The sequence below is a fragment of the Harpia harpyja genome, chromosome 5 (assembly GCF_026419915.1).
Source record: "Harpia harpyja isolate bHarHar1 chromosome 5, bHarHar1 primary haplotype, whole genome shotgun sequence".
Classification (NCBI taxonomy): domain Eukaryota; kingdom Metazoa; phylum Chordata; class Aves; order Accipitriformes; family Accipitridae; genus Harpia; species Harpia harpyja.
In genome coordinates, this window is record NC_068944.1 from 44253940 (window position 1) to 44280683 (window position 26744).

Sequence of the window (26744 nt, forward strand, 5' to 3'; positions counted from 1 at the left end):
AAAGAATATTTACCTAACAACGTTTTTGGTTAACCCCAGATTTTAGATCTTTTTTACTCCACATGATTTCAAACAGTTGTGCTATAAGCCTAGGGACAGAAAACACTAAAAAGAAATTCAGCCTTTGCTATCCAAGAACACTATATGCATTAGTACATTAAACTGTTTCCTCAGTTGAAAGATACGACCCGTGGACCAAATCATGCCTAATTTAAAGCTGAGAATTTGATTAAAGGTGACAGTTCAATACACTTTTCTTTTTCTGTTTCACTGATTTAAAGAATAACTCCAGCAAGAGAAAACACATGGGGCCAAAACACATCTAAGGTCAAGTTACATCAAGAGTGAATTTGGCTCAACTTAATGAATCATGCTGACAAATGAAAAACAGCAGTATGATTACAATGAAAGAGCAACGCTGCTTCAATTATTAATGAGGCTCCAGGTAAAAAAATCCAAAATATTATGACAAGATTAAATGGATATTAAAAAAAAAAAAAAAAAGAGGAGACAAAAAGCAGGTCAACAAAAACATGTCACCTACATCCATGATTATTTAGAAGTTTTAAAATACCAATATATTTCCATGTGCTTGTGTGGGCACACATACCAGATTTTTCCAGTTTAAAAAAAGAAAAAAAAGTCTGGATGTTTTATTAAAACTGGAGCGAGGAAGGGTGAGCATCATGCCAAACCCGAACGAGAGCTAGTCAGTATGTCAATCATCCAATCTGAAAGCCTCAATCCCCAGGAGAGCAGGAGCCAGACGGGTGTGAAACTTCCTGCTGAGAACTTGCTCAGTCTCCCAGAGTCAGCAATTTGGTCTGTTCCTAGTCAAATACAGAATCTCTGTCTTACTGAGATAAGACTGGGACTTAGAAACTGCACTCTTTTTCCCAGCAGAACACTGGAAAGGGATGGAGAGGCAGAAAATTTGCGTGTTCAGGCACTCTATTCCCTCACTCCTGATACTGAGAATGAAAAAAAAATATTATTGTATTTGCTATTCTAAAGAAAGAACACTCCAATCCAAAGAAAAATACTGATAGAATGACAATCTGAAATACCCCAGCATGTTCTACAACCTGAAGCTGTCGACCTCAGTTACATCTTCTAGGCTCACCCAACTCCTTACTGACGAGTTGGAAATAAAAAACATGTATGTTGCAAAAGAACCAAAAAAAGCAAGATTTTAGCCTACTGTCAAGGAGGGAATAAACAGCAAAATGACCATTTTACAGCTATTCTAACAATTCCTACAGCAATCCGTTTGTATCCCTCCTTAAAAATTGTTCATTGAGAGTCCCACAAACGCCCTAGAGGAGTTGAATTTTGACTTAAAAGTCGATGAATAAAGGTTAGCTAAGGATGCACCAGTGATAAGTATGGAATAAAGCTTGTTCTTTGTTAGAACAGAATGCTTTTATTTTAGTTAACAATTTAATAGATAGAAATTCCTTAAAACTTGTCCTAAAGTTCCTAGGCAATTAAAACTAGCCATATTACTCAAAAACAGGATAGACGGAAGAAACCCACAGGGTTCTGCGTGCTCTTCCTATTTGCCACCCCTTGTGCACTTCTAAGGACACATTTACATAGAACTTTACATATCTTTATGACCATTACTTTGTTGCATAACATAGCACTGTTGGAACATTGGCTGAAGCTTCGTCAGTGAAGAAAAGGCAGATCATTTTATAGCTCTCGCACACAAAAATAGCTAGAGAAAGCTTTGATGCCTGCCTGGAATAACACAAAACCATTTGCAAATAAAATCCTATTAGAAACATCAGATCCTGGGGATCACCCATAATTGCTTAGCAGTTTTATTGAAATATAAGCCAGTACCAAGTTCAATCAAAGCTCTATTTAAGAATGTCACCTATACTTAGATTTAAAGGCAGGAAATAACACAAAACCTGTCAGGAGGGCAAGAAACTGTCTTTTTTCAATGTTGTTAACATTCTTTGGCAAGTGACACATCAGACTTTTCCTGTACTAAGTATCTCTGCCTTCATTCTCTCCTTACCAAATGCTCTCCCTTAAATAAGCTGAAATACAGGAATGAAGTTAAGACGACATTCAAAGCACTATCCCTCCCTCTTTTCTTTCCAACCTCCAAGCTATTCTGTGACCTGTGACCATTTATCTCCTTGTATTTTAGTGTATTGATTTGTATGGAACTATTCCAAATAGTTTTAAATACTTAAGGTAGAAAAATGATGGGTGAAAACTGAAACGTTAATTATGAGCTTCCTTTTTGAAACACAGGCATGTGTTTCCATTATGTCTGATCTTATATAAGAGTTATGTTCTTTCCATGTAGTTGCAAATTGATACATCAACACCCCCGGACACCCCAGTTTTAACCTTGAGATTTCACATTCTCTTAACTTTCTAATTAGTCTATATTACACAGATCATATGTATGAAGTACATACACGTTTGTTATACTGAGGAATTCCTTAGTCAAAACCAGTATTCTTTGCCTTTGGCCCTCTTACCTGCCTTCTGAGAGATTTCTCAGATTTCTAAGGAGGTCCAAATAGCCCATTTGACATTGGCCAATTCACAGATATGGGCCGAACATGTCGGTAAACCTGCATACAGCACACTGCAAGGCGTGCCACAGCATAATTTTCTTTTTCTGCATGCAAACATGTGCCTATACTTCAAAAGGAAAAAGCACCGGAGAAAATAATCATCACCAGTATAGGCACTACCCACCTCCTTCATATATACTCACCTTAAATGCAAAACAAAAGCAGAAAAATAAAACTTTAAAGAGCCACTTACACTAGCATTTTCTCCATTTAAAAAAAAAAAAAAAGAAAAAAAAACCCACCAGCTTGAAAGTCTGGTGGTTCCTACCACAACAACATTAGATTTTTACAACCAGTTTGTATAAGAACTTTCTCATCGGAAAAATTTTCCTGTTACTATCAGTCATTCTCCCGTAGTTAGTTCATTGATAGCATTGGAGCTATTCCAAATATTCTTTATTACTTAAGGTAAACAAAGGTGGCAGAAGCAGGTTCATAGATAAAATCGTATGAAATGAGGAAAAAAAGTCATGAAGGCTTAAGTAGACATAGATAAGGAGTCAAACAGTGTGGAAGATAAAAAGATACTCATGACTTTCTGAAAACAGCACATCGGATGCAAAATGTCTCAATGGGAACTTTTGTAGTGTATGAATGCCTACAGTTAAAGCAAAGACTTTGGCTGACTGTTTTGAAGATTATTTCAGATCAGATTGAGTGTTGCTACTTATTCTAATACAACAGCACCATACAGAAGATTCTTGAACTGTCTTTCTGCCATCCACTTGTTTGCAACCGAATATTAGGTCTCTAATACTTCTGAAAGAGCATCTAGTTTAATAGTAAAAACTCAGTGTCTTAGACTCTGATATACTACCAATATTTTTTGTTATAATTTCCATGAATTTGAATGTCATATTCATAATGTATTAATATTTTTAACTGCATTGAGTTTTAGTGGCAGGGGTTTTTAATACTTCCTTAGCAAACAAATATGTAACACATACCTCAAAACTGACAGGTATATTGCGCTTCAAAGCAATTTCAAACACTACACTGATCTCAGACTTGTTTGCATCTTTATCTTCTTCTGATTCTTTTCCTGTTTCTCCATTCTGAAAATGAAGAATGCATAATCATATTACAATTTTTAGAAGATAAAAAAATAATATACTTCTCCCTCGATTTCTCAAAGACTTTTGAGTTCTCCTGTCACGCTGTAAATCAGCATTTGCACATCCGTCTCAGCACCCCATTATCAGACACCCACTGATCGTGAAGCCATATATAATGCACTTATGCTTCATAATAAAGGAATACATACACATTAATTTATAAATTAATGATGGATGGCAAAATAACTTCGATGCATTTTAGTCTTATTAATGACATGGATAATAATCATCTGAATACACACTTCTTGTGTAGAACATGAGGATCAAACAGATCCTTTGACCTGTTTCTCAGTCTCTCTGTGGGTACCCCTTCCAAGGGGTAGGAAGAAGTTTTCTGTACTTCTTGGAAAGTACAGAAGACTGTACTTCTCTCAGAAGAAATTCAGTGAATCACCCCCACACTTTGACTGGGTCACAGGTTACAGGTGTCCTCAGCAGGTCCAGCTGGTTAATGGCCCCTCCATCGACTTCCCTCTGGGAGTTATGACCAGTATGAAAAGGTAGTGACAGAGAACAGCTTGCTCAACACAGAACAGTATTTACTTATCCATAGGAACATAGCAAACAGAGAGGCTAAGAGATAAAACAACAAAAGGCACATGCAAACGTTATCCTGCCTAACATTCAGCTTTGCTTTATACTTTAGGTAAGTCTTATTTTTCTCAGACGACCACCAGCATGGGGATCAGTCAAAGAGTTATCACCTTTTACAACCGCTACCTTTTGGTGTTTGTCCCCCAGGCCACATCTTCCTTAGTTCTCGGAGGTTTCACTTTCAGGTACTTTCAAACTGCAAAGCTCTGAATGTTTCAAACTGGGATCTCTCAACAACCATGTAACCTTGGTCAGGCTCCTAATTTTTTATTAGTGGAGGTAAACAGCAAAGAAACTTGGGCTGAATTAGGTGGATTCCTGCAGAGTTCCCATCTTACATAACAAAGTCTGATCTAAATCTTCAGCCATTAACATAGCTACAAAATGCAGATATAGAAGTTATAAAATAACATTGAAAAAGCATTAGGTTCTTCACATTCACAATGAAATTTACCAATCTTTTATCTACAATTTGTTAACTCGTAATATATTAATGTTTAAGATAACACAGGACCAAAAATCCAGCAGTCAGCTATAGCATGCAGACTTGGAGCACTTTTTGTCTCATTAAAAGCTTGTAAAATTTTGAGTCTGAAAAAGCAATTTACATCCCTGACATTTATCTAGTGCTAAATACAAAACAAAAATTTATAAAGTTTATAGAACCTGCTGAAAAAAAAGCATGCAGAGCAAAGCAGTAGCAAGGGTAGTTAGAATGAAATTATGTAGGACCTCTAGCTCATTTCATATAATGAAATGTAAAGCACCACTGAAATCAAGAATGTAGGTCATTATAGGACAGGCAAAGCATTGATTAGGTTCACTGAGAAAGATCAACTGAACAGAGTTAAAAGGACAATACTTAAAAATAAAAATATATTGTTGGGATATAAAGAGTATCAAACAAAGAGTGCGGTACTACTATTCTCTAAAAAACCTTAGTGAGAATCTTACTCAGTACTGTATTGAACTAAGTTTGTGTTTTATAAAGGACACTGATAATCTGAAAAGCTGACAACAAAAGCCACAAAGATGAACTAGTGATTAGAAAAAAAACAACTTTACAGAGACACTATGGAAACAACCAGTTCTATAAAAAGATTCAAAATTACCTAAGCAGAATCTGTAAATATATATGGGATAGAGATTTTTGATTAGCAAATATAAGAAAATACCAATTAGATAGAAAATGAAGCTAAGTGAATTTAGAAGAAATATCTTGCAAATTATCTTTGAAATGGGGAATAATCAATCACTGGCATAATTTACATGAAACATAAAGCCCATTGGACTGTCACCAAGCCTTTAAGTCAAGAATGTTTAGGTTTTCTAGCTATACTCTAGCTTAACCAGATATGTAGAGTCTAATGTAGAAATTACTGTTTAAAATTTCATGATTAATAAAAACACATTGGTCCAGAAAACCCCTGATTGTCCCTTCTGCCCTTACAATTTAACTCCTTGCATATTTTTCCATCAAACACAGTAGAGAGCCTAACCATGAGTGGAGAATAGGGAGGATCATAGACTTTAAGGCTTAGACCTTAGTACTGAGCAATAAAGTTTCAAGCCTTAGTCATATGACTTCCCTAAAGAAAATAAAATATGTTCAGGAGTGTCTCAAGTACTTTGGATTTAAATTTGATCCTCATTCCACAACTGACACTTTAATTGTAAGGCCTTTCTTAGCCTCACATCTATGAGACAGCAGAGGTGCTTTGGCAGACACACAATAGCTCTTTTATGAAAGCAGGCTCATATTCACCTGTAACTCTGCCCTGTTTGCTGATTGCTTCTTGTTTCTGCCCACCTTACGCTCTTCTACACATTTGCACAATGAAGTATTAAGATGGCAATACTCCTCAGTGGTTTAATATGGAAAAAAGATTTTATCCTTAACTAAGTTTTTTAAAAAAAGGAAAAAAAGGGTATCTTGAAATGAAAGAAGAATATATAGAAGGCTGCATTAAGCAAACATGGTTATGAAGGTGAAAAGGTAAGCCCATGTATTTACTGTGCTATATTCCATGGATCCCATTCCAGTGAAATTCACTGAGTTACTAATGGGATGCAGGGCTAGATCGGTACCAGCAGGTCTGTCCTTGCTCCCCTCTCTCCTCTTCTTGGAAGCACAGTGGCAGTGATTGGGGAAGAAAGAAGCTCAATCTAGTCATGTAATTGAGGCCAGCCAGACTCTAATGTGTCCTGGCTCTGATCCACGCATGATGTTTGAGGAACGGTGAATCAATCATGTTCCATGGCTGACCCAAGCAGCTCAGTTCTGCTGAAGGAAGGAGAGTTTTACTGAGCTGGACAATGTCCCATGGTGAGGGCATATCCCACCACTGCGTAGCAGCCCTGCGTGCACTTCACATGACCAGCAGCAGGGAGGAGCCTCAACCTTAGCACTATGAAGCCCTTAAACTCTACTTCAACCAACCTCCAGTTCTCTGGAGAGCTACGCTCAGCTCCACACTATGCAGTTCTTGGTACTCCATCATGACCTAGGCATAGTGTTATCTCCAGCCTTCTCCAGTGACCTACAACTCTAACCCATGAAGTGACAGAGATGTTTCTTCATGACTACCTTACAACAAGCTCCCTTTACCCTCAGCATAACCAAGCCACAGATGTTTTCCTGACTAAGGACTCGATCTAGCCTCCTACCCACAGACACCTGCTATTGAGATCCTACAGTATCCCAAGTGGTCTTCAACTGCTGCACCAGAAACTCACAGTGCTCCCACAGATCTTGCAAGTACTATGTAAATGTCTCAGTTACTCTACGGTATTGTCTCCTGACAAGTCTTCCCATTTTTCTCATAGCTAACTGTGGATTTGATTCAGTTTACATATGTAACTTATGGTGGTGAAGAGAAAAATGAAATTATTTCATTAGCTCATGAGAGAGGCAAGGCTACAGCATGCTACAAGAATTTAGGAAACTCAATTTGCCATGACCACATCTTCCAAAAGCCTGCACATCCTAACAAACACTGATGTAAATAGACACTAAATAGACCCATTTAGGCAAGAATGCTTATAAAGATTTTATTACTTTTGCTAGGTAAATTACATATGTACATGGGCTATGAAAACTCAGTATATAAACCAGGTACATATTGATGTTACTTATATCTATTATTTACTTTTGTCTACTACTTATTATCCTATGCACTTAGTGGTTTAATTTCCATTCTGATTAAAGGATATCTTGAATTCAAAGATTCTTTTGATAATATTAAACATATAATTTTCAAAAACTAAGAATATGCTGAGCTAAAAATATGTTTTAGTAATATAAGGTTTGTGCTAAGGATTCATTATCAACTAATACATTTGACTGGAAGCCAGAGAAAGGAAGGGAATTAATAATAAGAAAGGAAACAGGGATTCCTCCTGACTTTACATATTCTTTTTTAATAGTTTTACTGTTTTAAAAAAAAATCAATATTAACTATAGTAAGTGATTTTGAAGAGATTTCCTGATCCAGAAAAATAACATAGCAAAACAGAAGGGTGAGTCAAACTCTCTTTGGATCAAGAGGAGGACGTAGACACAGGGTGAGGCAGAAAGAACAAAGACTTTTTTAATACAGAAAATTATTTCCATTCTTAAAAAGCAGGTCAAAACTACCACACAAGACACTGAAGGTAATATTAGTAATGTTTTGTACTGTGCACAGGAGTTCAACAGGCATCATCAGAAAGAGTGTACAAAATAAAAGGATTGTCTCCTCATGCATTTATTTTGGCTTGACGGGGCAATTTTATTATATTCGTCCTTTCAATTTGCAAAGATTATTCTGAGAATAATTTTTCTGTTAAATATTTCTTAAAATATAACACAACATTTTCAAGTAGCAATATATACCACTTACAAACATAGCAGTGAGAAAGCTAGCTATTTAAAAAGCTACTAAGTGGCTAAAAGCCTAGAACCATCAGACAAGTGATCATCAGCTGTCAGTGACCTCTGTCAGGTTCTTAGGTACATTGGGGACAAGTCATGTCAGCTGTAAAGATTGCATTCATGGCACAACACATATTTAAGATTAATAATTTGTTCTCCATGAAGCCACTGATTAAATGGACATTTTCTCCACTTTTGGTATAATCTCAAATATTTTATTTTTACTTTATTTTTAACTTAATGACTGTTGACAATCCCATCTTTAAAATGCCTACTTATTTTTGTTATTTAAGTCTAGTTCCATTTTAGGTGTGCTATTATAAAGAAATAACACTAACAATTTGTTAGTATTACTTCTCTAATTATGGAGGCTAACATGAAAAGAACACTAAAAATTGAACATTGAAAAACTGGCAATTAAATTGTTTGATTTGGTATCTTAACGTGAAGATTAGTTTTCTGAAACACAAACCTGAGGTAATTTTTCTGGAATAGGCTCATTCTGGAGAGCTTGAAGGGCCTTCATTGCAGCATTATGTCTAGCAGCTTGACGAGTCTTTCCTTCACCAAAAAACTCACTGTTGCCAACAGTTAACTGGACATAGAAAATTTTAGGCACTGGGCAGTGATACCTGGAAATAAGTCATGAAAAGAAAACAATAAAATTTATGAATTTTAACCATCAATTTTACATAATATAGAGCAGTAGTTAGGGATAAAACATATCTTTTCTCACAGAGTAAGACCTAACACTTAAATACATGGACTGCTGCTCAGCAAGGCCGTCAGTAACTGTGACAGCAGCTCCTACATGCAAACCAGCTCTTCACCCACATTTGCACGGGTCTGCAACAAGCTTTACTATACTTCAGCCCAACAGCCCAGCTCTGTTTCTTCTTGGTTTGAGCCTTGAGAAGATTAAACCTAAGGAGAACCAAAAGCTCCAGTGGAAGCCATGCCTGGGATACAACTCCTGTCCCACAGGAAAGCAGCACAGAGGAAGAAGGATTGAGAGGTCTCTCATCTGAAACCTGCTGGCATAGCTCAGCTCTTGGGGACAACAAGAAGTCAGATGGCAGAAGAGTGAGGGACCTGGACAATGTACTTCTAGCCTCTTTTTAAAGCTCAAGTATTGAAATTGTTGTAGAGAATAAGGAGTTCTCTTCCAAAAGCGTAACAGAGGGTAGGGAGAATGTCTCCTCCAACACTGTAACAGCCAAACATTTTCCGGGCATGGAAAGAAAAGCAGCAGTCACCACCACATTGTTTTCCTTTTTTTTCCTTCCCACAGAAAATTTCTAAATATAATGGCAGGGTTTGTTTTTCTGAGTATGTCTGAAAGGCACCGAAAGAAAGATAAAGCAAGAAATTGCACGTTTTCCTATGAACAGGCACAGCTATTATTCCTCAAAGAAAGCAGTATCTTTATTCATATCATCAACTCCACGTGTCTACTTTCAGTAATAAAAATAGCTAACCCAACCCATACTCCCTACCCTGAAACCTGTCTCTCACTAGCAGTGAATGAAGAAAGAGAGGTAATGCCATTCTTGGGTTTGGGAGGTCCTGTCACAGCACTGTGACAACTACAAACATAAGAGCTTGTCCACATAAGCAATTTCTACAGAAAATAAGTATTCCACCACCACCTCAGACTCAGAAAAAGCAATTCAGCACAGATAATTAGTTCTAATCACTGTTAAAATTATAATCTCTTAAGAGAACATTTCCGAAAATTTCTCTAATTATATTCTACACAGGTGAGGGAATTCACTTCATACTCTTCACTCTGTGTCTAGTCAGCCTGTGCTCCTTCCTCAAAGGCTTTTCTAACACACTGGAGATTTAGTCCTTGGAAAAATATATACCTACCAGAAACGGTTTCTCATTTATGACAAATAACTTGTACATATTTTACGGCAATGTAAAAAAGCCCAGGATTCCAAAAGTGTGGCCAAAAGCTAGGTCCATTGTAACAAAACTAGAATCACTCAAAAACACAACAAAGTACTATGTTTTCCTTCTTCCTCTTACAGAATCCTTATTAAAGCATGCTCTCTCCATTTTCATCTGTTGACATGGATGTTGATTTTTTTGTATGAAGACTTTCTGACTTTTCATTAATAATTGTAACCAATTCGTTTCAACTATAAAACAAAGTTTTTCAGATAGCAGTACACTTCAAACCCAAACAAGTGCAAATAAGCACTCCAGTCTCAGTGTCCCTGAACTTTGTGCCTAATTCTAAAAATACGTTTATATGGAAAGAGCAAAACCATAACACTGGCTCCAACATGCCTCTGGCTATAGGGCCTTGGAGGGGTGAGCAAAGTTGCCTTTACGACATGCAAAAAGCGGGTATTTACTTTGCTTTCCTGTTTACAGTTTAATACAGTTATAGGGAATTATTAAGGCCTGGAAATGCATTTGCTTATGTAGCATTTTCATAAAATTATAGAATAAGTCAGGTTGGAAAGACTCCTGGAGGTTATCTGGTCCAATGCAGCACCCAAAGCAGGGTCAAGCTCTGAAGTTACACTGTCTTGTTCAGGCATTGTCCAGGGTATTGTGGATATCTCCAAGGATGAAGATTCCACAACATCTCTGGGCACCCCATTCCAGTGTTTGACCACTCCTTCTGGAAGAACACTACAAAGCTCCTACACGCGTAATGGAATTCAAACACCACGGTGCCATTCGTTCACAAAGCAGCTGTCAAACCAAAGAAACGGATAGTTCCAAGAATGTTAATTTCTATCCCACTCCACTGTGTCTTTCATTGCTTCAGACATACAGCATTCACCTTCTGCCTCCCTCTGCTTCTAAAAGGTACAAACACAATACCAAGACGCTAGCAATGTGACAAAATCTACAATAAAAAAGTAGTGGTTTCAGGCTGAGATTTACCTCAAAAAGAATGGTAGTTTTTCAAGTGAAAGGCAGAATTTCACCCCTTCCCTTCACTTAATGAGCTTACATAAAATGCTTCCTATATCAACATTTTCCTTTGATTTATTAGTTTTATTTGGTTTGCAATATTGTTTTAGGGAATTTTAAAAATAAATTTAGGGAATATGCAGGCAATAGATGTAAATAATACCTTGCAAGAATTTAAATCTAAGAATCAGGAACAGGCCTTTGACACCAAACACAGGTCAAACTATACTTCCAGAGTGAAAAATACTACATTTATTTAAAATCAAGGGAAAAATAATCAAAAGCTTCATCAGTATAATCAGCATCAACTCCACTTCTTCCACAGCTGGCTTAGAGCTGTCTGTCCCTGGCTCCTATACACCACTAATGTGATTCCTCTGAAAGTCTTTCCTTAGTTTATCACAGAAACACAGAATAGTTGAGATGGGAAGTAACCTCTGGAGATCCCCTAGTCCAGGCCCCCTCCTCAAAGCAGGTCAGTTAGAGCAGACTGCTCAGGGCCGCTTTCCTTTGGGTTTTGAGTATCTCCAAGGGTGGTTGATTCAACAACCTGTCTGGCAATCTGCTCTGGTGTTTGAGTAAAAAAGGCTTTTCTTTTCTTATGATTAAATGGAATTACTTGTATTTCAGTTTGTGCCTCTTCTTCACTGGATACCACTAAAAGACCCTGGCTCCCCTTTTTTACTCATCCCCTTCATGTATTTTATACACATTGATAAGATCACCCCGAGCCTTCTCTTCTCCTAGCTAACCAGTCCCAGCTCTCTCACTCTTTCATCAGATGAGAGATGCTCATCATTTAGCTCCCTCAGCACTCATGGGTGCATTCCATCAGGCCTCATAGACCTGTCCTGTCTGTTTAAATGTTCCTCAACCTGATCCTCCTCCATCGAGGGTAAGTCCTACCTGCTCCAGACTTTCCTGCTGATCTCAGGGACCTGGGACTCCTGAAGGCCAGTCTTATCAGTAGACTGAGATGAAGGCATTTTGAGTACCTCTATCTTTTCCAGGACCATCAGGTTCCCTGCCCCACTCAACAGTGGGTCCCTAGTCTTCCTTTTGCCGCTGCAGAAACCCATCTTGTTGCCCTTCACATCCCTTTCCAGATTCAACTCCAGATGGACTTCAGTTTTTTCTAACCCCATACCTGCACACTCGTACAGTGTCTCTACATTCATCCTGGGTCACCTCACCTGGGTCACAAACCCTGTTTGAGTTTAGTCCAAAGTTCCTTGTTCATCCATGCAGGCTTCCTGCTGCCTTTGCTTGACCACCTGCATGTTGAGATGGACGGTTAAACCATTCTTAAGCTCGGAGGAGGTGAACCTTGACAAGCTCTCCTGGACTTCTCTCTTCAGGACTATATCCCCTGGGATTCTTCCAAGCACATCTCTGAAGAGACCCAAGTCTGCTAGCCTGAAGGCCAGTTTGTGATCTGTGATACCTACCTTGTTCTCTCCTCTCAAGATCCTGCCACTATCTCATGGTCACTGCACTGACTCCAACCTTCACATCTCTGACCAGTTCTTCTTTGTTTGAATGTGTGAGCTCCGGCAGGAGTGCCCATCCTCACCAATTCCTCATTTGCCTATGTCAGAAAATTGTCATTGATGCACTCCAGAAACCTCCTGGATTGCTTGTGCCCTGCTGTGATGTCCCTCCAGCACATACTGGGGTGGTTAAAGTCCCCCATGAGGACCAGGACTGTGGCCATGAACATTCTTCCAGTTACCTGAAAAAGACCTCATCTACTTCTTGATCATTCAGTCTGTAAGAGACACCCACCACAATATCACTCACATTGGTATGCCCTCCTGTCCTGACCCATAAACTATCAGCTGTCTCATCACTCATCCCCAGACAGAGCTCCATGCATTCCCACTGCTCTCTCACATAAAGGACAACACTCCGTCCTTGCCATCCTGGCCTGTCCTTCCTAAAGAACCTGTATGCATCGACTGCAGCACTCCATTTATCTGAGCTATACCACCATGCCTCTATGATTCCAGTGTGGTTGTGGCTCTGCAGTAGCTGCACACAGACCACTCATTCCTCCTGTCCACTCTCCATGCTAAGTGTGTTTATGCACTGGCACTTCAGATAGCAACCCAAGTGTACTGATTTCCCAGAAAGGGTATAAGGACTTCCCCCATCATGCTGTCCTGTAGGCTCTTCCTTACTTGTGTGCATACACTTGGAGTGGGACCCCTTCAGCCCTGTTTTGTTGGTTTTAGGGTCTCTCGTCAACATCACCCTTAAGTTTTTGCCTACTAACTTGGTCCATCACTTCCTCACTTGGTTATAGGTCAACTCCACTCTCCGTCACTTTAAAGTTCTCTTGACCAGATTGGCTGATCTGTTGATAAAGATGCTTGCTCCACTTGGTCAGGTGGATCCCATCTCTTCCAAGCATTGATCCTCAAAGAGGGTGCCACAGTTGAAAAAATCAAATCTCTGTAGTCATGCTTGTTATGGTCCATGCGTCTGCTTAAAGTATCACTGGTGACCACTATGAAAAGCAGAGGTAGGTAATAGCCTAAGGAACAGACAACCCTTGGCAGCCTATCCCCAATGTCCCAATCAAAGCCCTCGGTGAAAAGCAAACCTCCCTGCACAGCAGGGCAGGTTCACAGATGGTGGTGTCCATCCCCTGCAGTAGAAAGTTGCCCACTATTATCACTTGCTGCTTCCTTCTGGTGCTGCTGGAGGGCTCAGACTTGACTGGATTGGATGCTTTGAGAGCTCCTAGGCCCTCATCTGATGCCACGGCACTGAAATTGTAGTTGCAGACCTGCAGATGGAGCAGAAGCCTTCCTCCCAGTGCCAAAAATTACAAGCTTCCAGCCTTTGCCACCACAGGACTCCCCATTTCCCAGCCCAATAAGCACTGACTCTCTCTGCTCCTCCTTTGGTACGGTTGGGGATTCAGGCTCTTGCACCTGCAGGGTCTCAGAGAAGATCCAATTGATCTCTTGCTCATCAGCTCTAATGATGTCAGCACAGTTTGCTGACATCTTCCTGCAACTCTTTTACTTGGTAATACAGATCCCCTGACAGTGCACACCTCCTGCAGACAAGGCCACTGTCTCCCCATCCCAGCTAGAGCTCTGGAGCTAGATCTGACTTAAAGTCTCTGATGTACCACAATAGCTGCTCCAGGTGGTGCTAGGAATGGTGCCATGTGGCACATCACCACCATCGCTGAGCGCACACACACTGTCCTCGGCAGAGTTTCTGGCTCCCTTTTGTGTGAATTACTGTGATGCATCTGCTGCCTGTCTCTGGGAATGGTGATCTAGGGCCTGCACTTTTAGGTGCTTCTCCCTAGTACCGGCTGAAAGGGTGCTGGACCCTCTCTAATCAGGACACAGCTGGAAGAAAACCTCGATGCACCTTTTGATCAGGGGCAGCTGCTAGAGCTTGCTAGAAGCCACAGCCTCCTGTAGCTATCCTTTCCCTGCAGCGATAGGCATGCTCAAGTTCCTCAAAGAGTTCCCAGGAATCCTCCCACCGTCCCAGAAGTTGTTCTCAGAAGATCTAGAACTAGAGCCTGGAAACTGCTGCATCTGTTGGCTGCCTCTGCTAGCTGCAGCTTAGCATAGGACAAGCTCTGTCACACAAAAGCAGTAGGCACCTTGATAGCACATCCTTCCTCATTACTTCACAATCCTCTTTAAATAAAAAGAAATGTGGTAGTGCTGTTAGCAACTACCTAGATTTAAGGAAAATACAACATTCATCATAAGGTCCTGTTTCTTGTTGAGTTACTAGACCTACCTTTCTCTCCATTACATGCAAAGGAAGAAAGCACATGAACCTTAATCCACTTCATAAACTCAGATCCCACAACAGGCCCTCTCTTTCTCCTCCTCCCTCCCCACCTTTTCTTTTAAAGAGTGGTTAGGGAGCTATTTATGTGATAATATGGAAAAATGATATTCAGCCTGTGGCTCTAGAGCCTCATGCAGCTCTTTGGCATTGGCAGAATGATTAGGCTTTTACATGGTTTTGATTAAACTTTTCTTGCTCTGCTTGGCCTCAGGCAGAGTTAACAGAGCACTGATAATATGAACATTGCCAGGAAAGTGCAAAGGAGCACCTGAAATCATCAGAAATTGGACTAAATCTGGGAGGATATTGGCTTCTCTACAACATGGAGCATGTCAAATAGAAACAAAACATCCTCCTCTTTTCAGTGGTGAGGACAGAGACTGTATTAACAAAAACCTTAAAAGTAATCATAATATTACAGTCTGAAAGTACAGTGCAATGATTAAACTGAGTTTTAATACAGAGTGATTCTGCATCCTGAAGATGCACACTCATGTAAGGAACAACCCCATGCAAAGTTAAGATATCTGCCACTGGTCATTAATAAACCTTCTCAATATGTTACATTTGAGTTACTAAAAATGACTGAAAACATTAACAATCTTGGGAATATTTATATAGAGTTTGTGGATTATTATGCAATAACATATCAGCACAATATTTTCCATCACAAGAACACCTACACATCAGTCCTACACTCCTTAGCCCTCTGTCGCTCTGTTCAGCCACAGAACTGAAACAGTCAGGATTTCCAACAGCAACGCTTCATGTACGGACTCATTAGGTTTCTGAAAATTTTAAAACTACCTACATTTAAAGAATATGCGTCTCCCTGCATTCTATATGGCAGCTACAAAGGTTAGGATTTTCCTTTGGAGAAAATTCTTATGTAAAAAAGATTCTCAGGTGATACTGGCACACTCCTCAGAACATACTCCTCCAGAATGTAAGCTGACAGACACAGCCAAATGACAGAAGATTACAAGACTAGAAGACAACAAAAGGACATGTGAAATGATACATTCAATTGGAAGGAAAAAAAAAAGTGATAAAGGTTAATACTTTAACAACCAGTCACATATAACCTATTAAAACAAGTTAATTTTTATGTGGCTCTTCTGGACATTTGAGATTCTTAAGATCCCTCAAATAAGAGGACTGAAAGCAGGTTCTCTTTATTCCAAGTTTCATAGCATCAGAAATCTACTTTTTAGCTAATGCCATTGGTATCACTTTAGAATAGTCAACCTGAAAAAGGGTTATTTGCTCTATGACTGTGACCTTGAATGCCAAGTTTCAGCAATGAATAAATATTTACAACTAGTTATAAACCCCTAAAAATAGGGGTTCATAACAGAAATGCTGACAGACCTTAACTAAGTTGGTGTGAGCGGGCGCCACTATAATTAAATAAATCACCAAGGTCTGTTGACAATTAGAAAACTCATTTTGGTTTGCCACAGAGACAAACAAAAATTCTGTTCATTATAATTTTACTGGAATATGATGTCATAACATGTAAGCATACTGAAACAATCTGCTGCTTTTCTAGCCAAAATATTAATTGCATACTAAGGAGCCCTTGGGGCCTCTTCCTTTTTGGCCATCAAATCCACACACACAAAGACAAATAAAGTATTAGTACATACGTTATGTGTTCATACTGCATTTCCTGCATTTCTCTGAATTCCTCAATGGCATAAATGTTTCTGATAAATATTGTTACTTTATTCTTAGATGGGAAAAAAAAACCAAACCAAGTGCAAGCTGCAGCTCACGGAAAACAGGAAGTTTATTTAGATTTAGCCTCCTTTTCACTGTTAAAAACTCCAGTGAGGTTTTGTCTAGATTCTAATGGCCAATGTATTCTTCACCTATGTAAAAAAGAACAGATAAACCCAGTTACTTCCCCACCACACAAGCGTTGTAGGAAGTATTACACTATTCCCATTTCATAATGCAAAGTGAAGAGGAACAGGGACTATTTTGGCCAAGATGAGGGCCACTAAAATATGAGATGACATGGTATGGGAAAATCATTCTTCAGATGCCAGCTCCATGCTGAAAGGGACATTCTCTGCACTTTTTCTCTCTGGCTCCTTTTCCATACCAACTCAATCAAGCTGGCAGCCCTGCTGACACTGCTTAACCAGGAAAATGCTGTGAGCTTTGCGAGTGGAGGGATAGAGAGCCACAGACCGTGCAGGGGAGTAGGAAACAGCATTTGCTGTGAACAACTTTTTCTCTGCAACATTTGAAATTCTCTAGGGGAGCAAGTTGCTTAGTGCAGCTGTTCCCTGGCCATGCCCTATTTTTCTAAGCAGTCCATTAACCATGTGCATTTCTTACAGATGTGAGTTCTATGTTTTGAAGAAGGAAACATCCAGTACAGCCACTTTTGTCTTCATACAGTCCACCTCCTGGTTCTTTCAGCAGGTCCACAACAACACCTGGGAACAAAGAGGCTCTCTTTTCCAAGTACTCCTTTTGAGAACGACAGTCCACTATCCCTGAATCAGTCTGGCTGTCCTCTTCTAGATTACCTCCACATCCTCCAAAAACGTTCTTAATGTAAAGCGAGCATGACAAGGCACTATGTATCACTTTTAGCCACAGACATCCCTTATTAGATGGAAAGGTAATTTTCTGAAATTTCTATTCAGCTGATTTATTTATACAGCCTATTACTGTTTTCACCTTTCTAATGTTGACCTCCCCTCAGCTACATAGAGAAGATTTAAAAAAAGAAAAATCATGTATACTTGTCCCAGATAATCCTTCATTCGAAAGATGGTTTTAAACTATAATCCAAATCTTTAAAACTTCAAAATTAATTTAATCAATTCTGAATGATTCAATATTTTTTCTCTATATAATATTTGCTATGATCAGTTTATGAAACCAATTTTGACCTAGTTGTAGAAAACCCCTAAGCAATAGAATGTTTAATTGACTATGTAAGAATTGTAAAGAATAACCATGTGATGGAAACATATTAACAGAAAGAGATTCAAAAGCATCTGTTGAATTTTTTTTAAAATAATGAGAAAACATGACAAAGATGCTTCCCATTTTAAGACATAGAAACTCCAAACCTTCTCTACTTCAAACGTAAGAATGTAAGCAAATCCATAAACAGTCAAGATCTATGAGTTGCAGGCAACTGCATAATGTAGTCCTCTTTAGCTGTTAAGGTCTATTAGAAAAAAAATTAGATTACTTGCTTCCAGTGCTTCTGTTGGGAGGATGATCTAGAAGCTGAGTTGATACTTAGGAATTTCCTAATGTTCAGCTTGGCTATACTTTTACATTTTGTTTTCTCTCAATACTATCCCTTAACTTCTATAGCTTATTTACTTTTTTGTTATGTTTACCCTCCAAGGCAAGCTTTCCCATTCCCTCTCAGCCTTTGTTTTGCAAGGGAACAAGTCAAGGTATTTTAGAAGTCTTCTGTATAAAAGGCTACCCACTATCCTGATAATCCTTCACAGCCCTTCCCTATACTTGCTCCTGTTCTTAAATGTAAGAGTCAAGAATGGTAGACAATATATCATATCAAAGGCTAACAGTGTTCTGTGTAACAGCAATATTTGTGTATCTTTACCAGAAATATCTTGCTCAACACATCTTAAAAATCACATTTGCCTCTCCTCTGGTTCAATCTCATCAGTTATTCTTAGTTTATCTTGCAAATAATTAATAATATCAGATAACACTCCTGTTCTGTGATTTCCAACTGAATAACCCTCAAGTGACAACAGAGTTAGTACTGCTTGTGCCTATGGTCTTAATCTTACATTTTATACTGGAAAGTCTAGTCTCATCCCATTTCTAATGTGTCAGTCCTCACGATATCCAACTCTTCCTGCATATCCTGATCTTCCTGTGTAATGATGATGCCTTCTACACCCCATGAATGTTTTCCTACTTTTTGTGCAAACACCATTACAAAAATAATTTAAAAGGTTGATTCTAAAACTGGAAGAACTGCACTTAATAATCTTCCTCAAAGTTTGATTTTTAATACTGCTGATTATTTTTCTTTTCCTTTCCCACCTTGCATTTTCTTACACAAATCCCCATCTACTTCAGTTTAATGAAAAAATTATCCTTATCTAATGCTATAAAATGCTTAACTGAATCCCACAAGTATAAAACTTGCTTTACTCTCTTTACCTAAAAAACGAGTTAACACATAACATGCAAGGTTAACACATTAGTCAGACACAATGTACCTTTAGTACACAGAAACTTCGTGTTGAGTTTTATCCTTTTTTACTTCCATGTCTTTATTTATACTTTCTTTTAAACTTTGTGCTAAGTCTGTGAATATTTCGTGAAGTTCATGATGATTGCCCTTTCTTTTTTTTTTTTAATTCTTTTCCTAGGCTAGACACTATGCAGTTCCTTCAAGCAGTATGACTAACTTAATACAAAAAATTGACTCATGTTTTCACGATCACAGTATCAAAACATTCCTGAGTAAAAAACAAAAGGGAAGCAGATTCAGTGTAACATAACATTATCTAATGTGGAATCTTCCCAGAAGAATTTGTGATGACGAGACGGTAACATTGCCACATCACTCTATCACTGAATTCCAAGTTGCTCAATACAGACATTTGACTGAAATAAATATTGCAATACTTACTCTCTTCATGTACCACTACTTTGTTTACCATTTGCAGTAAATAGATATATCAACAAGTAAAAAACAGTTGCTCATCAAAAGTAATTAGAAGAAACCAACAGAAAGCTACAGACATTATAAGTACTTTAACCATCACGGATTAAGCTAACAAGAAATACAGCAAACATTGAGCCACCTATGTAGCACTAGTTACAGAGATGCTTCCAAGCACAGTAAGTTCAGATCTCTGCTTCCACTCTTATTGCTCTCTCTCCCTCAGTCCAAAGCCTAAAAGTCTAGAAGAAGCACTTTTCAAAGTGCCAGAAAGGTCTCAAAACCAGCCTGAATACATTTTTTTCTGAAACAACAACAAAAAACTAGTGCAAGAGATATGAGAGGAAAAAAAAGAAAAAGGCTAAGAAGAAGTAAAAAGAAAAAACCTAGGGAAAAAGGGATCATGAGATGAACCTTCCAAAGTACTGTACATTGGAAACTAAGATAGAAAATACAAGTGAAAAACAACAATCAAAATCAAGAAGGGAGCACAGAACAAAATGTTATGTGCCTCTGAAGAAGTATTTTTATCTATCAACTGGATAACTAAGTAATGAAAATGGTCAACACAACTTCAACTTAATCTTGACTACAAAAATAGCATAAATAATATAAGAACATAACAAGAATACTGCCTCCAGAGTTTAAGGCATTGGAAAATGTCAAGTGGACAACGCTGACATGGAGATGGGGACTGGGGGGAGGAAAAGAAATACAAGTAAAAAGAAAATGTTCTTTTCCGTGACATAAAAACAAGTACAATAAGAATAAAAGGGAAAACATAATGAAGCTGTGATGTACACTGTATACTTAGAGGTTAAAGCAGACATCCAGAAGACAAACATCTCAAGCTCTTATCTACTTCAGCTCATAAAATTTCCCATGAACTGTATTACTCACTAATCCTTACAAGCATGCAGAGTGGTTACTAAGAATGCTGTCCAAATACTCGTTACAGTAAAAGAACATAAACAATGTTGCATATCTGACTCCAATATCATTTTCTTTCTACATAAGAAACTCATGTCAAAAAAAATCATGTCACTTGCCAGCCTAGAGACTAAGCAAATGAGAGAATGAAGTACCTCACTCATTTAATTTTATTATATATTTATACTGGTAATATAATGCTAATAAAAATGTTACTAACAAAATCATCTCAGGCCTAGGGCTTCATAGAAATTAATTAATCTAAAAGTCAACAGAGGAAGAAGGCCCAAGAAAGTTCACAGAGTGATTTGCAGCATCCAAATTAATGTACATTGAAATAACTAGTGTCTATTGGGCTATATTCTGTTCCCACTTGGAGGAATGTAAACATATGGACATTAAATTGCATTATCCTGAGTAAAAAAATTAACCTATCATTTTAAACTTGGCAATTAAAGGATTGAAAGTAAGAACAAACCAAAAAACCACACTTAATCCTGTCTTAACCAGCCACCTCTCAGCAGCTGAGTGCAGTTAACTGATGATGCACGCTCTCCTGCCTCGCTAGTTATCATCTCCGCATCCTCTGAAAATGTACTATCATGGCCAGCTACAACTTCTGTCCAGAAATCTTTCATCTGTTCCATCAGACTTGCAAAGAAATGAAATGTGACATAGAGATCTTGGTCAACTGGAAAGGGAGGGCATTTTGTGTTGCCCTGCACTGATCCTATCAGGGTGCTGAAAAAAAACGTGAATGGCCTTACGAAGGAAGCTTTATCTACACTTGAGAGGGGAAGGGGTCTGTTAATCATAGTGAAGTTTGGAAGAGGCAAAAAGGTCGGAAAGCAAAAAGATGAGTGGTGAAGCCTTTCAGTGCTTTGATTCCTTTCTACTTAAAAGCATAAAAAGAGCAGATTTGCTAGGGAAGCTTATTCATGAATAGCAGACATAATACCCCTTCAATTTTCAAACTTTAATGGGCATAATGGATTTACACCAATGACTTACAAATAAATATAAATTAATTTCTAATAAAAATGTATAATTGATGCAATGAGAGTGCAATAGTAGCAGTCATCAATGCACAGTGCCTTGCCTCATTTGGTCCACTGAATACAATTTAGTACCAAATATTAATACAGAAAAAAAGTTAGATGATGTTAGATCAATATACTAAAATATAAGGTTGCAGACTTGCTAAAAGGTAGGAAATGTAGGAAATGTTTATAAGATGGTGTGGAATTGTACTCTAGAAAGCAGGGACTCCAAAAAGACTTGGAGGATAGAGATACCAAGCACTGTTAGAATACAATCATAGAATCATTTAGGTTGGAAAAGACCTTTAAGATCATCAGGTCCAATCATAAACCTCACTGCCAAGTCCACCACTAAATCATGTCCCTAAGCACCACATCTACACATCTTTTAAATACCTCCAGGGATGGTGACTCCACCACTTCCCTGGGCAGCCTGTTCCAATACCTGACAAACCTTTCAGCAGAGAAATTTTTCCTAATACCCAATCTAAACCTCCCCTGGTGCAACTTGAGGCCATTTGCTCTCATCCTATCACTTGCTACTTGGGAGAAGAGACCAACACCCACCTCACTACAACCCCCTTTCAGGTAGTTGTAGAGAGCGATAAGGTCTCCCCTCAGCCTCCTTTTCTCCAGGCTAAACAACCCCAGTTCCCTCAGCCGCTCCTCATAAGACTTGTGCTCCAGGCCCCTCACCAGCTTCGTTGCCCTTCTCTGGACACGCTCCAGCACCTCAATGTCTTTCTTGTAGTGAGGGGCCCAAAACTGAACACAGTACTCGAGGTGCGGCCTCACCAGTGCCCAGTACAGAGGGATGATCACCTCCCTGCTCCTGCTGGCCACACTGTTTCTGATACAAGCCAGGATGCCGTTGGCCTTCTTGGCCACCTGGGCACACTGCTGGCTCATATTCAGCCGGCTGTCAACCAGCATGCCCAGGTCTTTCTCTGCCAGGCAGCTTTCCAGCCACTCTTCCCCAAGCCTGTAGTGCTGCATGGGGTTGCTGTGACTGAAGTGCAGGACCCGGCACTTGGCCTTGTTGAACCTCATACAAGTGGCCTCAGCCCATCGATCCAGCCTGTCCAGATCCCTCTGTAGAGCCTTCCTACCCTCAAGCAGATCAACACTCCCACCCAACTTGGTATCATCTACAAACTTACTGAGGGTGCACTCAATGCCCTTGTCCAGATCATTGATAAAGATATTAAGCAGAACTGGCCCCAATACTGACCCCTGGGGAACACCGCTTGTGACCGGCCGCCAACTGGATTTAACTCCACTCACCACTACTCTTTGGGCCTGGCCATCCAGCCAGTTTTTTTACCCAGTGAACAGTATGCACATCTAAGCCATGAGCAGCCAGTTTCTCCAGAAGAATGCTGTGGGAAACGGTGTCAAAGACTTTAGTAAAGTCTAGGTAGACAACATCCACAGCCTTTCCCTCATCCACTCAGTGGGTCACCTTGTCATAGAAGGAGATCAGGTTGGTCAAGCAGGATCTGCCTTTCATAAACTCACGCTGACTGGGCCTGATCACCTGGTTCTCCTGTACGTGCTGTGTAATGGCACTCAAGATGATCTGCTCCATAACCTTCCCTGGCACCGAGGTCAGACTGAGAGGCCTGTAGTTGCCCTGATCCTCCCTCCAGCCCTTCTTGTCAATGGGCATCACTTTTGCTAACTTCCAGTCAACTGCGACCTCCCCAGTTAGCCAGGACTGCTGATAAATGATGGAAAGTGGTTCAGTGAGCACTTCTGCCAGCTCCCTCAGTACCCTAGGGTGGATCTCATCTGGCTCCATAGACTTGTGTGCGTCTAAGTGGTGTAGCAGGTCGCTAACCATTTCCCCTCGGATTATGGGGGCTTCATTCTGCTCCCTGTTTTCCAGCTCAGGGGTCTGGGTACCCCAAGAACAACTGGTCTTACTATTAAAGACTGAGGCAAAGAGGGCATTAAGTACCTCAGCCTTTTCCTCATCTTTTATCACTATGTTTCCACCCACATCCAATAAAAGATGGAGATTCTCCTTAGCCCTCCTTTTGTTGCTTATGTATCTACAGAAACATTTTTTATTGTCTTTTATGGCAGTAGCCAGATTAAGTTTTGGTTGGGCTTTGGCCATTCTAATTTTCTCCCCAGATAACCTCACAACATCCTTGTAGTCCTCCTGAGTTGCCTGCCCCTTTTTCCAAAGGTCATAAATTATCCTTTTTTTTTTCCTGAGTTCCAGCCAAAGCTCTCTGTTCAGCCACACAGGTCTTCCCCACCAGCTTGTGTTTCGGCACATGGGGACAGCCTGCTCCTGAGCCTTTAAAATTTCCTTCTTGAAGAATGTCCAGCCTTCCTGGACTCCTTTGCCCTTCAGGACTGCCTCCCAACGGACTCTGTCAACCAGTCTCCTAAACAGGCCAAAGTCTACCCTCCAGAAGTCCAAGGTGGCAGTTCTGCTGACTCCCCTGCCTTACTTCTCCAAGAACCGAAAACCCTATCATTTCATGATCACTATGCCCAAGACAGCCTCCAACCATCACCCACAAGTCCTTCTGTTTGCAAACAACAGGTCCAGTGGGGTGCCTTCTCTAGTTGGCTCTCTCATCAACTGTGTCAGGAAGTTATCTTCCACATGCTCCAGGAACTCCGAGACTGTTTCCTCTCCACTGTATTGTATTTCCAGCAGACATCTGGTAAGTTGAAATCCCCCATGAGAACAAGGGCTAGTGATTGTGAGACTTCTCCCAGCTGCTTATAGAATATTTCATCTGCATCTTCATCCTGGTTGGGTGGTCTGTAACAGACTCCCACCATGATATCTGCCTTGTTGGCTTTCCTTGATTCCTACCCATAAACACTCAACACTACCGTCACCATCATCAAGCTCTAGACAGTCAAACACTCCCTAACATACAGGGCTACCCCACCGCCTCTCCTTCCTTGCCTATCCCTTCTGAAGAGTTTAATCTCCTTCTGTTGATCATATGTGTATCCGAAATGGTTATGATGACCTTTGACTTAGTAAACAAGGTCAGTATAGAGATTACCTTTACTGAATGGAACTAAGGCTCAGCTGCTGATGTCCACCTCCTTAAGAATTCCCATTTCTGTTTCACTGACACTAATGTCAGACTTGAATCTAAATCAGTAAGATGATTAGACTCCACTTTCTCCTCTTTTGTCATGGAAAAGAGCCTCAAAGCTAAGAGAGTTTTGAGCTGTTTTTTTTCTAAAGATGATTTCCCTTTTGATCACAACACTGGGGGATTCAGCCCCATTTCAGTGAAACAAATCATCCAAACAAATCATGGTGCCAAAATACATGATGCTGTGAACGCAGCTATCCTTTCTGTGACGATAACCAACTTAAACTGGCATTCCTCTTTAAAATATCCTAAAAAGACAAGCATCTTCAGAAGAACCTGGGAATTAGCATTTCGAAAGAGGTGGTAACTGTACTTTCTTTCACAGAACACAAGCTGCCATGAAAATCACTACTGTAGAGAAGACCTGAAGAGAAGCTATAACACAGTGGTTGCTGGTGAGAAATTCTGTGTTCAGACTCCATATATTCTGTCATGAAAGAATCTTGAAAACCTTTCTTGAGAAAATTTAATACTTCCTCAATCTGTGGCAGAACTTTCAGTTCAAAAGGGACAAAGACCTTGGACTAGGAGAGAGTACAATTCCAGTCAGACCTTACTGAGTTATAATCTGTCAAAAATCAGCCACTAACCTTTCTGCTTGCTTCCCTCAGGAAAATTATGACAGCCTCTCAAACTAACATTTGAGCTCTAACAGGAGTTCATCTGTGTCATTACCAAAAAAGCATGCAAAGGAAAGAGAATGTATTTACTGGTAACTAATGTTCAGGTTCTGGAAGAACATATTTACTGGTAACGAATGTTCAGGTTCCGGACACAGCTGAAAGGCCGTAACAAGAAAGGAGGCCACCTAGGCTTGCTTCCATTGAACCCACTATCTCACAGGTCTCTCAACTGAAATATCCACAGTTTAGCAGAGGTACAGGAAAAAGATAAGGGTGAATAAAAAGCTAACTGTGGAAAGAAAGAAACACACCAAAAATGTTCCTGCTTCTGGATGAGCATTCTGAATCAGTGCTTATTTTTATGCACACCAACAACGCTAGTCTTCTGTCCGTATCCTGAAAGTAAAGCTGCCTTAAAACAATCAGGTCTAGAGAAAGGGCACCCAGTGAGTTCAAAGCCAACAGACTGAAGAGATTCACAAGGTGCTGGCGCAGGCCATTGGCTCTGAAAATCTTTCTATCAGAAGGTTTACAGAAACTCTCCCAAGTGGAAAAACAGTGTTGAAAGACAGACATTAAGAAACGAAAGATGAGGAGGATCTGTATTTCACCTCTTTATGCTTTCAGCCTAAGTGAGAACGAGACAAGTCATGGCTGACACTTGGAGACACAGATCTGGAGTCAAATGTACCTTCTCCAGAGCAGATAAAGATGTGAGGAAGTTGAAAACCCAAAGAAAAGAACCCTGTCCACTGAAGGAAGCTTCAGGAGAAAGCCAAAATGTGCGCCAAGGACCACAAAAGGAAAGGGCAGTCCTCTTAACAGATAGAGCAAGAAAGCAAGTGGTCTGGGGAGGTCGTTATATACTGAAAGACAATGAAGAAAAACATTAATTAAGAGAAGAATAAAGTATTAGGGTTTAGGAGCTCCTCTGTAAATAGGGCCAAGAGGTCATTGACAAAACTACTTAATCTTGAGTGAAGACAGTTTAGAATACCACAATAGTGTAAAATGTCATGCCTTATGTATCACATTTTAGGCATGAAGAGTGATAAAGCATCTAGATGCTCTAAAGCTAAGGTTAAAAAGATTTTAATGGTACCAGATAAGGGCATTGACTTGAATAAAGAGACGCTGTACTGGGAATACTACCCACAAAGCTTGCTCTCTATTTTGTCAGCTTGATTTTTAGTCTACGTAACATTATTTTAACAGCTGTCAATGTAATATTGTAAATACACTTAAGAGTGTATATTTTATTGATCCCTGATAGGTTAAATGCACCCATTAATGCAGTGGATGGTAGCGATAGGATGCATTTGACAGAAAGATTACAT

The 26744-nt window shown here is 39.6% G+C and overlaps 1 protein-coding gene across 4 annotated transcripts in view; it reads right to left on the reverse strand.

The window, feature by feature from the left end:
* Positions 1-26744, reverse strand: part of STAU2 (staufen double-stranded RNA binding protein 2) — a 176697-nt gene that overhangs the window by 110903 nt on the left and 39050 nt on the right. For all 4 annotated transcript variants that reach the window (XM_052787586.1, XM_052787584.1, XM_052787588.1 and 1 more), the window contains exons 6-7: positions 8698-8857; positions 3551-3658 (exon numbers count right to left, since the gene is read on the reverse strand). In XM_052787586.1, the coding sequence (XP_052643546.1) occupies positions 3551-3658; positions 8698-8857 (268 nt within the window). The remainder of the gene's footprint in view (positions 1-3550; positions 3659-8697; positions 8858-26744) is intronic.